Below are 13,440 nucleotides of genomic sequence, written 5' to 3' on the forward strand. Positions count from 1 at the left end.
GAAACATGTAGTATGTCTCTATAGTTCACCTAAACAAATCGAAAGATGACCTCTCATGTTTTGGTCAAATACGTTTTTAATTTAGTCTTCTTAACTTCAGATGTTTCAAGCTCAATATTTTCGTTCCTTGTTTGAACTTGTTACTATTACTTGTTTTGCAAGAAATAATCAATTGTGTATACAAAATTAAGCCAAAATTTGTGTTAACTACAATCTTAAATTATTTCATTAGCTACCCTTAAATTATTTCATTAGCTACTCTTTAGCAATAGCAATTTCAACTTCTCTTATTTCTTTACTTGGAACATTGCTAAAAATAAAACATTTTCATCTTGTAGTATACTAAATCGTAGATCATTAATATATATTAGAAACATCAAAGAAAACAAGGTAGCTCTCCATGGTACAATCCTTACTTTCCCATGTAGAATGTTTATTCTTATGTGGAAGGAAATAGGATTATAATCTTACTTCACCTCATGATGTTACAAATTTAACATCATTAATAGATATTAGAAATTACAAAGAATGTAAGATAAGATTCAGTGGTATGTGATGGGTGAGTCTTTCAAAATCAGAATTTTTATTTCTATGTGGAAAAAAGTCTTATGAATTATTTATTGAAAAATGTAAATCTTTATTTTAATTAATGTTCATTTTGTTTTAGATTCTGAAAGTTTGATCTAAGAGAGCACACATCTGATAGCTGATAATTGATTAACCGAATTTGTCATGTTTATGATCTATGGATAAAGCAGTGGTGGATAGTCTCATGTGCTACTGTGCTGAAGCAAACACTAAATATTGCTCTAAAACCATGGAATTCTCTTTGAATGAAATTTAGAAATCATACTAAAATTATACCATTTCTCTTTGAATGCAAATCGGAAGTATCATTAAAATTAGGCGGTTTCTCTTTGAATGCATGCTAATAGACAAATAAAATGTATGAAACATGTTCTGTAGCTCTGTCTCCCCGTACTATATAGAAACCGGTGTAAAGTCCTGAAATGATGTTACCCATGCTATGATCAACTCAGATAAGGGACACTGCTGTCTGTTTTCGATTGTTCATGCTCTGCTGTGACTTCGTCCCATCTGGCACTATGTGTCCTACATTGCTCACTGCACCAGGCCAGTAATTTTTTTAATGTTCTATTGTCATGTTGCTAACATCGCTGAGTGGTCTACAGCCAGGTTCACAGATGCAAGAAAACTGTCGCCAAAGCTAATAGTATGCTGCAGTTGCAGCGAAATTGCATGTGTGACCACTCGGTTTTCAGTGGCGCAATTTAAGATACTTAACTTTTGTCACTGCACAAAAGGTATAACTTGACTGTACTTTGTTATGTCACTTAACTTCTACCACTGCTCCCCAGTGGGTCTATGTTGAAACTCGAGTGTTGTATTGCAGTTAGCATGGTGTTAATACTGCTGAAGTCGATTCGATGTCAGTGGGTGTACAAATAAATAAACTTAATACGAGTATGTAACATTGTGATTTGTTGTACCAATAAACACTGGATTATATGCAGGAAACAGCTCCTGAGTGCGATGTGAAACTAAATACTGGTTGTTAAAAATGACTACATCAAGCAGAACAATCAGACTCTAAAGTCTTGGAAGAGTGATGAGTCTGCAAATGATATTTATACATACCAACTGTTGGTTAGTTTACCACAGTAGACAACATTTTCGTCTTCGAGTATTATTTCCTTAACAAATGTGTTTTTGGCCACTTATTTATCCCTGTGGGAAACATTTTTGAATGTAACATTTAGGTTTCATCTTCCTTGTATTTAACTTTTGTTGCAGCTCTAATGCTATAACCTGCACTAAAACATTAATACGTACCCATATGATTTCATTTGGCGCTATGTTGAGAGCCGTGCAGCTTCCTTAAATTTGTGGCGTCCTTGTTAGTGGTAGCTCACAATGCCACTACAGAAAGCCACAATGTGTGGCTTCACATTAGTTGCATGTGTTAAAGTGGCTTAACGTGCAAACTGGTAATTTGTCGTTCTCAAGTTTCATGCCCACTCTTACCAACAGGCATTTTTCATTTTATTTTATCCCTCATGATGTTAAACTATTAATTACAAAATTTAAGTTTATTTTATCAGTTACATTTATATATTAAAATTAACTAACTCAATTTCCTGTCGATCTCATTTTTTAGACGTTTGTATTCCTTTTTGCCTGCTTCATTTACTGCATTTTTGTAGTAGGTACTGGGAGATGAAGCAGCTTGCACAGGATAGAGTAGCATGGAGAGCTGCATCAAACCAGTCTCAGGACTGAAGACAACAACAACAACTCAATTTAGTTACGATTACTATCCCTCTAAGGCAAAAGGCTATAGGCTAGACAGTGGTAAAAAAGGAGTATATGGGGAAATTTAGTATGAAAGTGTTTCCTGTAAATGATCTGCTAAAGACACCATTTCCCACTAGATCTTTGGAGGAGTGTGTGAGATTTAAAGAGCTGGGTAGATGTACTTGAAATGTAAATCTAACAACATGGGATAGGATGAGGCTCACATATTTTGTTTATGTAAGACAAAATTTTGAAATACTTGCAAAATATTTTGATCAGCTTCTTAATTGTCCAGAGCCAATCCATGAATATGATTACTCATACACTTAAGAACATTTAGCTCTAACTGTTAAAGAAGTTACTACAACCTTATAATGATAGTGGAGAAGACTATTACAGCAGAACTTCTGAAATGGTCTCTAGCAAAAATAAAAAGTGAACTAAAGTTAATCACTGAGAAAATCTGGAAAACAGAAATACTCCCAGGAGAGTGGAAGGTGAACGTGATACATCCGCTACATAACAAACGCAATAAACAAGATGTAAAAGACTACAGAGGAATTTTTATGCTGCCAGGTGGACATAACATATTCTCCAAGATTATACTAAACAGAGTGTAAACAACACTTGGGAGTAATTTAGGTGAATATCAAAGTGGTTTAACGAAGGACAGATCATATTCTGAACAAATATTTAATCTGCAGTCAATCATTTGCCACAGATGACAGAATTCAAGAGATGTTTCTTGATTTCGTAAAGGCCATTGGTTCCATTGATGGAAACAATAGACAAAATAATACAATGTGAGTCCATGCAGGTTGATGCTTCTTTCAAGTTCCTAGGGTATTTCGCCTGAATGGGTCATAGGAAAAAGTAAAACGTATTACACATAAAGTATGAGAGATTTCTTTTAGGAACCTTTGTCATAACAGTACTGTGGCCAAGTGGTTACCATTGCTTCCATTTTATTTTATTCCTCATAATGCTCAACTATTAATTATAAAATTATGTGTAATTAAACAGTTCCATTTATATACATAAAGTTTCTGTATTCAATTTAGTTACTATTACTACACTTATAAGTCAGAAGGCTATAGGACACCACATGGGGAAAAGTTTGCACATTCCGCCACTGGGGTTAAGTATAGGTAGCTGTAAGCCTCTGCAAAGTCAACTAACAATGAAAGGGTTTGTTACTGACTTGTTTAAATATTGCTGTCTCCTTTCGGTTTCAGTTTAAAGTTTATGACAATATAAAACACATATTTCCACAACTTACTATTTTGAGACCAACAATAAAATCATACCAAAAGAAGCCATCCAATCTTTTTCAGAGATACCATATGCTCAATGTGCACATTGCAAGCTGTCTACTCATTCCCTTTATTCACATAACTCATTCACGTTACATTCTAGGACTTCTTATGTTTAGCGAATATGTTGTATATATTGTACATAAAGTATACATTAATGTTCACAGTGTCTTCAGCTGGAAATAGTCAAAGTCATTGGATAGAGAATAAATAACATTATCAATAATACTAAGCAAAAGTGTATTTTAACTATCAGCTACCAGGACATGGGAAGTCACATCACGTTGTGCTCTGTCACATCTAAACATTTAACAATGCACTTAAAGTGGAGGCATTCACATAAGATGTCAACATCATGTCACATCACTGGCAAGGTTTCTTGGGGAGAAAGTTTGATAGTGACATTGGTGCGGGGGGAAACGAGTCGTCGTCTGTTAACATGGAAGTTAACCTGTTTTCCTCTCGCTCACTTCTGTTATAGTTATCTAATGTCTTCTCAACGTTGGTTTTGTTATATTGCTTTGTTTTCGTGACAAACTGCAAATATTCCATGACGGCTTTGGTATTTTTTTCCATTGAGTGAGGCCAAATGTCTAAAAGTGAAAGGTACTTCAGGTTTTACAATAACAGAACAGAGCTGATGCCTACTCTGTGCATAAATAAGAACATAAATTGATGAAGCAATTTTTTATTAGGTAACCTCTTGGTAAGTAAAAACGTCAGCTCTGTTGAAGGAGAAATACAGCTATTTAGAATGTTATTTTCTTCATATTTTCTTCTTCTTATCCATTGATAAGGTCAATGGGCTCTGTGGATTCCCTTACAAATATTATTTGGTGTGTTTTCATATACAGGGTGGTCCATTGATCGTGACCGGAACAAATATCTCACGAAATAAGCGTCAAACGAAAAAACTACAAAGAATGAAACTTGTCTAGATTGAAGGGGGAAACCAGATGGCGCTATGATTGGCCCACTAGATGGCGCTGCCATAGGTAAAGCGGATATCAAATATGAACCCCCCGTTTTTTATTACATATTCGTGTAGTATGTAAAGAAGTATGAATGTTTTAGTTGGACCACTTTTTTCGCTTTGTGATAGATGGCGCTGTAATAGTCACAAACATATGGCTCACAATTTTAGAGGAAAAGCTGGAAACAGCTAGGTTTTTTTAAATTAAAATACAGAAACGGAGGGACGTTTGAACATAGAACGAGTGCAAAACATCTGTCATAATCCCATAATTTCTCTTGTGCCAAGAGGCAGAACTGTACACGGGGTTCAAAGTCGTCGCCATGCAATTCCTGGTGCATAGAAATATGGTACGGGTACAATCTATGTTATTGTACTAGCATTCGCAACACCGACTTTTTTGAGACACCCGATTCTCGCGCAGTTTGTCTGCTACTGATGTGCAGATTAGCCGCAACAGCAGCTAAAACGCCTACTTGGGCATTTGGGCATCATGATTTGTTGCAGGTCGTGGTTGACGTTTCACATGTGGCTGAACACTTCCTGTTTCCTTAAATAAGGTAACGTCCACAGACTTGGATGTTGTCATCCAGGATACCGAGCAGCATACATAGCACACACCCGTTGGGTCTTTTGATCACAATAGCCGTACATGAACAAGATATCGACCTTTTCTGCAATTGGTAAACTGTCAATTTTAACACGGGTAATGTATCACGAAGCAAATACCGTCCGCACTGTCGGAATGTTACGTGATACCACATACTTACATGTTTGTGACTATTACAGCGCCATCTGTCACAAAGCGAAAAAAGTGGTCCAACTAAAACATTCATATTTCTTTACGTAATACACGAATATGTAATAAGAAATGGGGGTTCCTATTTAAAAAAAAACGCAGTTGATATCCGTTTGACCTATGGCAGTGCCATCTAGCAGGCCAACCATAGCGCCATCTGGTTTCCCTCTTAAAGCTAGACGAGTTTCGTTCTTTGTAGTTTTTTCGTTTGATGCTTATTTCGTGAGATATTTGGCTCGGTCACTATCAATGGACCACCCTGTATATATTTTCGTCACCAAATGTATGTCGGTGTTTTGAAATGTTGTTTCAGTTCTCAACAATTTATCATACAAAACTGATCAAGAATATCCGTTACGAAGTTTGCTTTGGCTGTTGATAAACTTTAACGTTGTCAATTCCTCAATTCCGATACTATGCCCCGGTATTTCGTAGCACGGATGGTATCGCATAATTTCACTTCGCCGCTCGATACTGGGCCAAGCGATTTGGCATGACGTGACGAGATGTCTAGTGTAAAATCACCCGACTTTCACGTACCATGACTGTCCGTTGATATGTACTATGAAGCGACCTGTTTTTAGTCTTCACAGGATCCTGTGAAATCGAAATTCTACGATAGTCCTACATTATCGACATCAACCAAAACTAACTTTTCCAAAGAAGGTTGGACATTCTCAGATGTTAGTAGTAATATATCTATAGATTTCACTCATTGGGAGCAAAAATGACAATATTGGCAAATTTGAAAGCACTGCGCAGCTCGTATAGTTTGGATGTTGGTGGTGATGTAGTTATCGAAGTATAATAAAAGCCTTGCCGTTATCACCATTTAGAGAAAATTGATTTTGTATTGTTTTATTTATTGAAATCTGTAAGTAAAAAGGTGGATGTAGTGTGTGCATGCAGGACTAATTTCCATGAACACGAAGTAACAAGAGAAAGAAAAAGCAAATAAAAGGAGACGATTGCAGGGCTTACAGATAGCTGCTGACAGCTAATGTTTAAACAGTGACTGCAAACCAGGAGACTTTTTTAATGTTGTGTGGATAAAAGCTGCGTGGGTTCAGATCGCGCAAGATTTCGTTGCTGTTTATACAAATTGTTCTTTTCTTATCATTTTCTCATAAACGTACAGAATGCAATTCAATCTTTGTTGTTGTATTTTCGACCCAATTCAGATTATAGAACTATCGCAGTAAATAAGGTTGATACTTTAAACTGAAATTGTACATTAAAGCAATACTAATGATTCCAGATGTGTCAACAGCATCCCAGTAATTGAGTAACAAAACAAAATATGTAACAACGCATCATAAATTAAAAAACGTGTATTGTAAAATAGAGTATTCCAGCGGTTTATATTGTAAAGCCTCCAGATACGTCAAAACAAAGAAAAATCCAAACTCCTATGCTTTCTGCAGGTCGTATGAGCAACATGGAAGAAATAGCCACACAAAAAATATTATTTATGGAACGAGAACTAAATGGCCAATATATTGTGTAAGACAACTGCAAAATTCAAGTAAAATAGAAAACGAAATAAATATCTGTAATTTACACACTGTGTTAAAATAACCATCATATGTCAGTTGGTAATGCATACCAAATAATAGCAATAAACTTTGCCGGGAAAAATAAGCAAACGTGCCATACTTCGTTTGATTATATCAACTAGGCACTGCACGGGAAAATTGAGTTCCGACGGTCATAAGTCATACATTTTTTACCCTGACATTTCTTTAATTTGCCTACAGTCTGCTTACATACACATAACAATAACATACCATGAAAAACTACAGTGCATGGCATTAAGGGTTTAATTACTTATATGCTATCTGTATAAAGCATGTCTTATTCATTTCAACCACCTCAGCTGAACTAATAGTTTTAGTAATAATGTTCCTGTAAAACTAATACTAATCAGTTGTGGCTGTAACGCTTTCTCATAACAAATAACCAAATCTTACGTGCTGCATATTCATTCCTATATTATGTGATTAAAGCATCTGTCAAACTATATCAACATTCAGGAGCAAAACGTAATTGACGAGCTTTCTCCTCAAAGTGAAATCTCTATAGTAAAGTAGGAATTATAATTGATGAGCTTTCCCCACAAAGTGGAATCTCTGTATGTAAGAAAGTAGGACTCATTGGATTGAATCGGTACGCTTCTTGAAAATAAAAAGGAGAATATTACACATTTAATGACTCGTGTACTTTCATTGTGAGAAGAGTTTACATACAGTTGTCAACTGAATATCCTATTGGTAATATTTACATACTGTTTTATTGGATACAATCCTCAGATGTCTTGATTCAGATTACCGAACAAGGTGATCTAGTGGTTAAGGCACTGGACTCAGTTGCAAGAGGATTGAATTTCAACTCGTTGTCTGGCTATTCTTATTTACATATACATCAATTGAGGTGAATTCCACTTCAGTTTGCAGAATGATTGTCATACATTTGTGAGAAAAGAGACAGACACCCAATGAAATCACAGGAGTTGTGAAAAGAGGTCAATGTTCTCGTCATGTGGCCCTGATATGAGAAGAAATCATGTTGGATAAGCAACAGAGATATATTTTTAATAATCAGAGATGGGGTACTGGAAGTACATGACATGGATGTATTCATCCAAGGACATTCTAACAATGAGACAGAATTTGAATACTTTAGTAAGCATTTAGTTGCTGATAGGCTCACACAAAAAGGAAGAAAATTGCTAGCTTTTTGATTTTATACTTTGACAAGCTAGAGTACTATGGAAAAAAAAAAACACAAACACACACTTATACCCCTTTATGGTGCCACCTAGACTGGCTGTGCCAATGCTCTTTTGTGGTAGATGGACTGATTGTGATGGGAGCAGTACTGGGTTGGATGGGTGAAGGGAGAGGAAAAAGGGGGGGGGGGGGAGTTGGCTAGTGGCTCAGAGGAAGGTAGCCAGTTTGCTGGCTAGGAATTCAGGACTACATAGAGGGTAGTTAACCTTACAATACATCCTCTGTCCCCATAATCATCTTGGCCTCAATCTCAGATAACACTGTTGTGCACCCTCCATCCAACAGTTTTCCCTTTCACCCACCCTGCCCCCCCTCCCCCCATTCATGTCACTTCTAGTGTGTGCCAGGAGAAAATATGAAAGCCAACAAGTTTTCTTCCTTATGCATGTGCCTATTGACAACTCAACACTTTAAATGTAAAGACTTAACATTCTACAAGAACAGTGATAGAGAATTTGTGCTCAAAATACAATGAAAGTAAATTGATTTTAAAAGGTTTAGGTCATCCATACTTCCTCTTGACGTGCTGTGATACTAGAAAACACTGAGCTGCTCTTGTATTGAATTTATCACAGGTAAAAATATCCATGGTGTGAGCTGTCTGTCCGTACCCCCAGATCTGAATTCTGTAGATAATGTCAGGAATGCATTGAGGAGATGAATTTCAATCCATTGGCCACCACCAAAGATTACTCCAGACCTCCATACAGCTCTTTTTCAGGAGTTGAATCACTATCAGCAGATCTCTTTAATCAATTCATAGCATGTCTTATTGCCACTAAGATTCAGTAAACGTGACAGTCTGTAGATAAATAGTCAATGTATCTGATGGCTTTAATGCAGACCCAGGTTCAATACCCATCATATCCAAAGATTTTTGCTTGGTGATTGGACAGTATCAGAGTCCAAATGGTCTCATCAGGATAAATTCAGAAGGTACCTGAAGGACAACTTCAAAAGAATCTTAGACAGAGAATGAAGCCAAGTTGGCAGGTCAGTATCTCATGAGGATAGTAGAGATGTAAGGGAACCTTCACTTTTGAAAAACCGCTCACTTTTGTGTATGAATAAATACGAGGTTAAGTGAGCCGATCTATTAAGTGACTACTCGCTTGTGATGATACCTGATTTTTATGTGGCACAGCAAAAACTTAAATATCAACTTAACATTTATCATAGAAGACTGGAAGTACTAAGTAACCAAATTAGATACTGTCTTCTAGCTCATTTAGACAAATGCACTCATTCATGATTTTCAGCTCACAAACCGTAAATAATAAATCAAATATATGAAATTGTCATTGTTCAGTGTAAGATTTAAAGAGAAATATCTTGTATAATGGGCAATATGAACAACTGTGTCACTACAAAATTGGATGAAAGACAATGCATAATTGCAGAAGCAATTGTGGACTTTTCAGAAAGATGAAAAGAAGGTCCAAATATGAGCAGATGTCACAAAACTGTTGGAGTTAAAAATCGTAATGTGGTGTGGTAGCATGAATCAAAGAGGATTACATGACAAAAATGTGTGTGCTGATGCAGTCAGAAGTGAAACAAATGTGGCAGACATTTAAAACTGTACTGAGCTGTCACTCTATGAGATAAAGAGGTAAGTCCTGTAGTATTATGTGCAAATATTTTATAAACAATTCTGAAAAAGGTACGTTTGTGTATGAGCAGCCTGGATGATACACTAATGAAAGGATTACATTAATATTATATAGTAAAAGGTACATGAATCCCATACGTGAAATTCTTATAACTGGTGCAAAATGATCTAGTTACATTAAAAATAGCAAATTATATAAAATTTCTCGAGTTTGATGTTCTGCACCCTCAACAAATTTCAAATTCATTAATAAGAGTATCATAGAACTCACCTTCGGAATGTTACTTTATACTAGGTACACTAAAGTGATGACAGTCAGTGATATGCAGATGATGGTAGTACCGAGTACAAAAGGTATAAAAAGGCAGTTCACTGGCGTGGCTGTCATGTATACTCGGGTGATTCATGTGAAAAATTTCCAATGTGGTTACGGCTGCATGACAGGAATTAATAGACTTTGAACGTGGATTTGGAGTTACAGCTAGACACATCCACAATCCATGGAGTCAAGTGTGTTCGAGAATACTGAATTTCAGGCATTACCTCTCACCACGAACAACACAGTGGCGCACAGCCTTCAGTTAATGACTGAGAGCAGTAGTGTTTGCATAGAATTGCCAGTGCCAACAGACCAGCAGCACTGCATGAAATAACCACAGAAATTAATGTGAGACTCACGATGAACATATCTGTTTAGGACAGTGAGGTGAAAGCCAACATTAATGGGCTAGGGCAGCAGACGACTGATGCCAGAGCCTTTGCTAACAGCACATCACCTGCAGCGACTCTCCTGGGGCTCGGGATTATATCGGTTGGGCCCTAGACATTTGGAACACTATGGCATGGTCAGATGAGTCCTGATTTTAGCTACGGGCACTTATGACCTCAGATGTTTTGCACCATAGAGCAACAACAACCACCACCAATTTCAGTAGGTAAGAGCTGATTGTAGGGTTTGAGTGTGGCGCAGGCCCCTCAAAGCCATGGACCCAAGTTGGTTGGTTTATGGGAGTTGAAGGGACCAGACTACAAAGGCAATCGATCACTTGACCCAAGTTGTCGACAAGCTGATGGTGACTCCATAGTGGTGTAGGCTGTGTTTACATAGAATGTTCTCGGTTCTCTCAACTGATCTCTGACTGGAAATGGTTATGTTCAGCTACTTGGAGACTATTTGCAGCCATTCATGGACTTCATGTTGCCAGATAATGATGGAGTTCTTATGGATGACAGTGTGCCATGTCACCAAGCCACAACCTTTTTTTTTTTTTTTTTTCTTTACAATTCAAGAGAGAAGTTTGCCCACACATGGTGCCAAACATGAACTTCAAACATTTATGGGACATAATTGAGAAGTCAGTTTGTGCACAAATTTCTGCACTGGCAACACTTTTGTAAGTATGTATGGCTATAGAGGCAGCATGGATCAGTATTTCTGCAGGGGACTTCCAACAAATTGTTGAGGCCTTACCGCGTTGAGTTGCTGTACTGTGGCAGGCAAAAAGAGGTCCAACCCAAAATTAACAGTTATTTCGTCACTTTTGTCACCTCAGTGTACATTTGCTTGTTGAAACTCTGGGTGCATCAGACGTGAGCACAGATAACAGCATTAAAAATTGCAACTGAAGAAATAGCTCAGATATCAATCTTTCTATATGAAAAATCGCTTGTTCAGAAGAAAGTAACAAGAGGAGCTATGTATGAACATAAAACTGCTGTGAAATTTGCTGCATGGTCTCATCAATTTCCAATAAAATGCAGGAAATTGAATATCAGCATGAGACATGGTGTAATATAAGCTTTCCATGTGATACATTATTTTTCTGTCCTACAGTGTAACAAAATGAAATTGAAGTGTTAAAGAGCAAGTGGTGTGTGTGATAATAGCTGATAATGGAGCAAGCTTGTTGTGACAAAACATCAGATGGTAACAACATAATCAGTGGTAGGCACAGCTGTTGTGGGGGAGGAATGCATCTATAGAGAATGTTTCAAAATTGAATTTTCTAGAGTTTTCACATGCCACAAAAACTGTCAGTAGCTCATTTCTGTAACATGCATACTCACTCATTCTTGCAGATACTGGAATGTTAAACTTCATTGAAGTTAAACTTCTTTCTGTGCAAAAGTGTACCCTGGTCTTATTGAATTTACACTTTTTGCTGTGCACTTCTTCTCTTCTATTAAAAGGGAATGGCAGTTCTAACAAGTTTACTTGTAGAGGAGATTAGTACTGTCAAAACATACAGATATTAAAGGAATAAGACAAATTACACTTGTATTTTTAAATGACTCTTTGATCCATTAATATAAAACATATTTCAAAATCCCTTTTAAATTCAGTAGTTAATATTAATTCTTTAATGTTTCACTAAGTGGATTCTCAAATTTTTTTTTTCTCTTTTACTCATTTTACAATTTTATAGTGTGTTTGCTTGTTAATAAATATTCTTAAACTATCTCAAAAATTCTGTGGTGCTCTAATAACTACCAGCAAAACTGTTATATTCAATTACAAATCATTTCATAAAAATTTAGAGGGAAGTAATATATTAAATATGGATAAGAAATATGGGGTTCCACATATACTGTTAAAATAAAAGAATTATCAGAGAAAAAATTGGTGCATAACTTATACAATTTAAATAATGAAATGGACACAGCAACCACTCAACACATAAGGGAAACTTTTTTTCTAGCACTGTGACCCAATAGGAGTGAGTTGTTTTGGACAGTTGATGAGATGCTATGATTCACTATCAGAGACAATATGATATCTGAAGGCAGCCATGTTGTACTGCAGATACACTGCAACCACAACATTACTTTATATATGCGCTTCTTCTCCATTTAGTTGCCCCTCATGTGAATGTCCACCCCCAGACTGTGTCCAGAGAGTAAGTTTGATCATTTGCAATTACTTTCAGTGGCTACTTTATAGTCTGTGCTATTTGGACCTTCCATATTGAACACCATTTTCCTTCAACTGCACAAGTGCGGACTCTGAAAATCCTTACGGCTTCCATCTTTGAAACTCCCTGCTGTGCATTTACCTCCACCACTCTTTCACACTCTACCACCACGTGAATCAGCCTCTTACTCATCTCTACTTCATTCAGCTACTTAAACAGTGGAAACTCCAGGTAGGGATATCAACAACGTAGGAAAAGACAGACTGCTACTTAACGTAAAGGAGGAGTCAAATTGCAGGTAGGACACTTACATAGAGCTTTCGGCCACAGTCTTCATCAGTAAAAGAGAGAGACACACACACAAGCAATCGCACCTCACACACACATGACTGCCAACTCCAACATCTCAGGCTGGAATGCAACTATCACATGGGATATGAGCAGCAATCTGGAGGTGGCGGGGAAGGGAAAGTGGTGTACGGATGTGGAGAGAGAACAATACAGGCTAGTGGAGTGTGCAGGGACTAGAATGCCAACAGATAGAGTGTCAGGAGGTTGTGGGGTAGGGAGGTGGATGAAAAAAATTAGCAAAAAAGGGAGAGGAGCGGGGAAAGACAGGCGGATGCATCAGCAGAGGGCTTAAAGTAAACAGGGTGGCAGGTGAGAATGGGGAGGTAATGATAGAATGGAGGGGGTGGAAACTGATGGGTGGAGGGTGTTGGAAAA

General features: G+C 37.1%; 1 protein-coding gene across 9 annotated transcripts in view; it reads left to right on the top strand.

Annotated features, from left to right (window-relative positions):
* The first annotated feature begins 5,985 nt into the window (after positions 1–5,985).
* LOC126270012 (F-box/LRR-repeat protein 2-like) overlaps positions 5,986–13,440 on the top strand; it is a 48,906-nt gene continuing 41,451 nt past the window's right edge. Inside the window, exons 1-2 of one of the 9 annotated variants that reach the window (XM_049974038.1) lie at positions 6,092–6,904; positions 9,612–9,802. Coding sequence is in view for 1 of the 9 variants with exons in the window: in XM_049974036.1 (XP_049829993.1) it covers positions 6,813–6,904 (92 nt within the window). In the remaining 8 variants the exon portion in view is untranslated. The other 8 variants (XM_049974039.1, XM_049974040.1, XM_049974041.1 and 5 more) reach the window with 8 other exon arrangements.

The sequence above is a fragment of the Schistocerca gregaria genome, chromosome 1 (assembly GCF_023897955.1).
Source record: "Schistocerca gregaria isolate iqSchGreg1 chromosome 1, iqSchGreg1.2, whole genome shotgun sequence".
Classification (NCBI taxonomy): domain Eukaryota; kingdom Metazoa; phylum Arthropoda; class Insecta; order Orthoptera; family Acrididae; genus Schistocerca; species Schistocerca gregaria.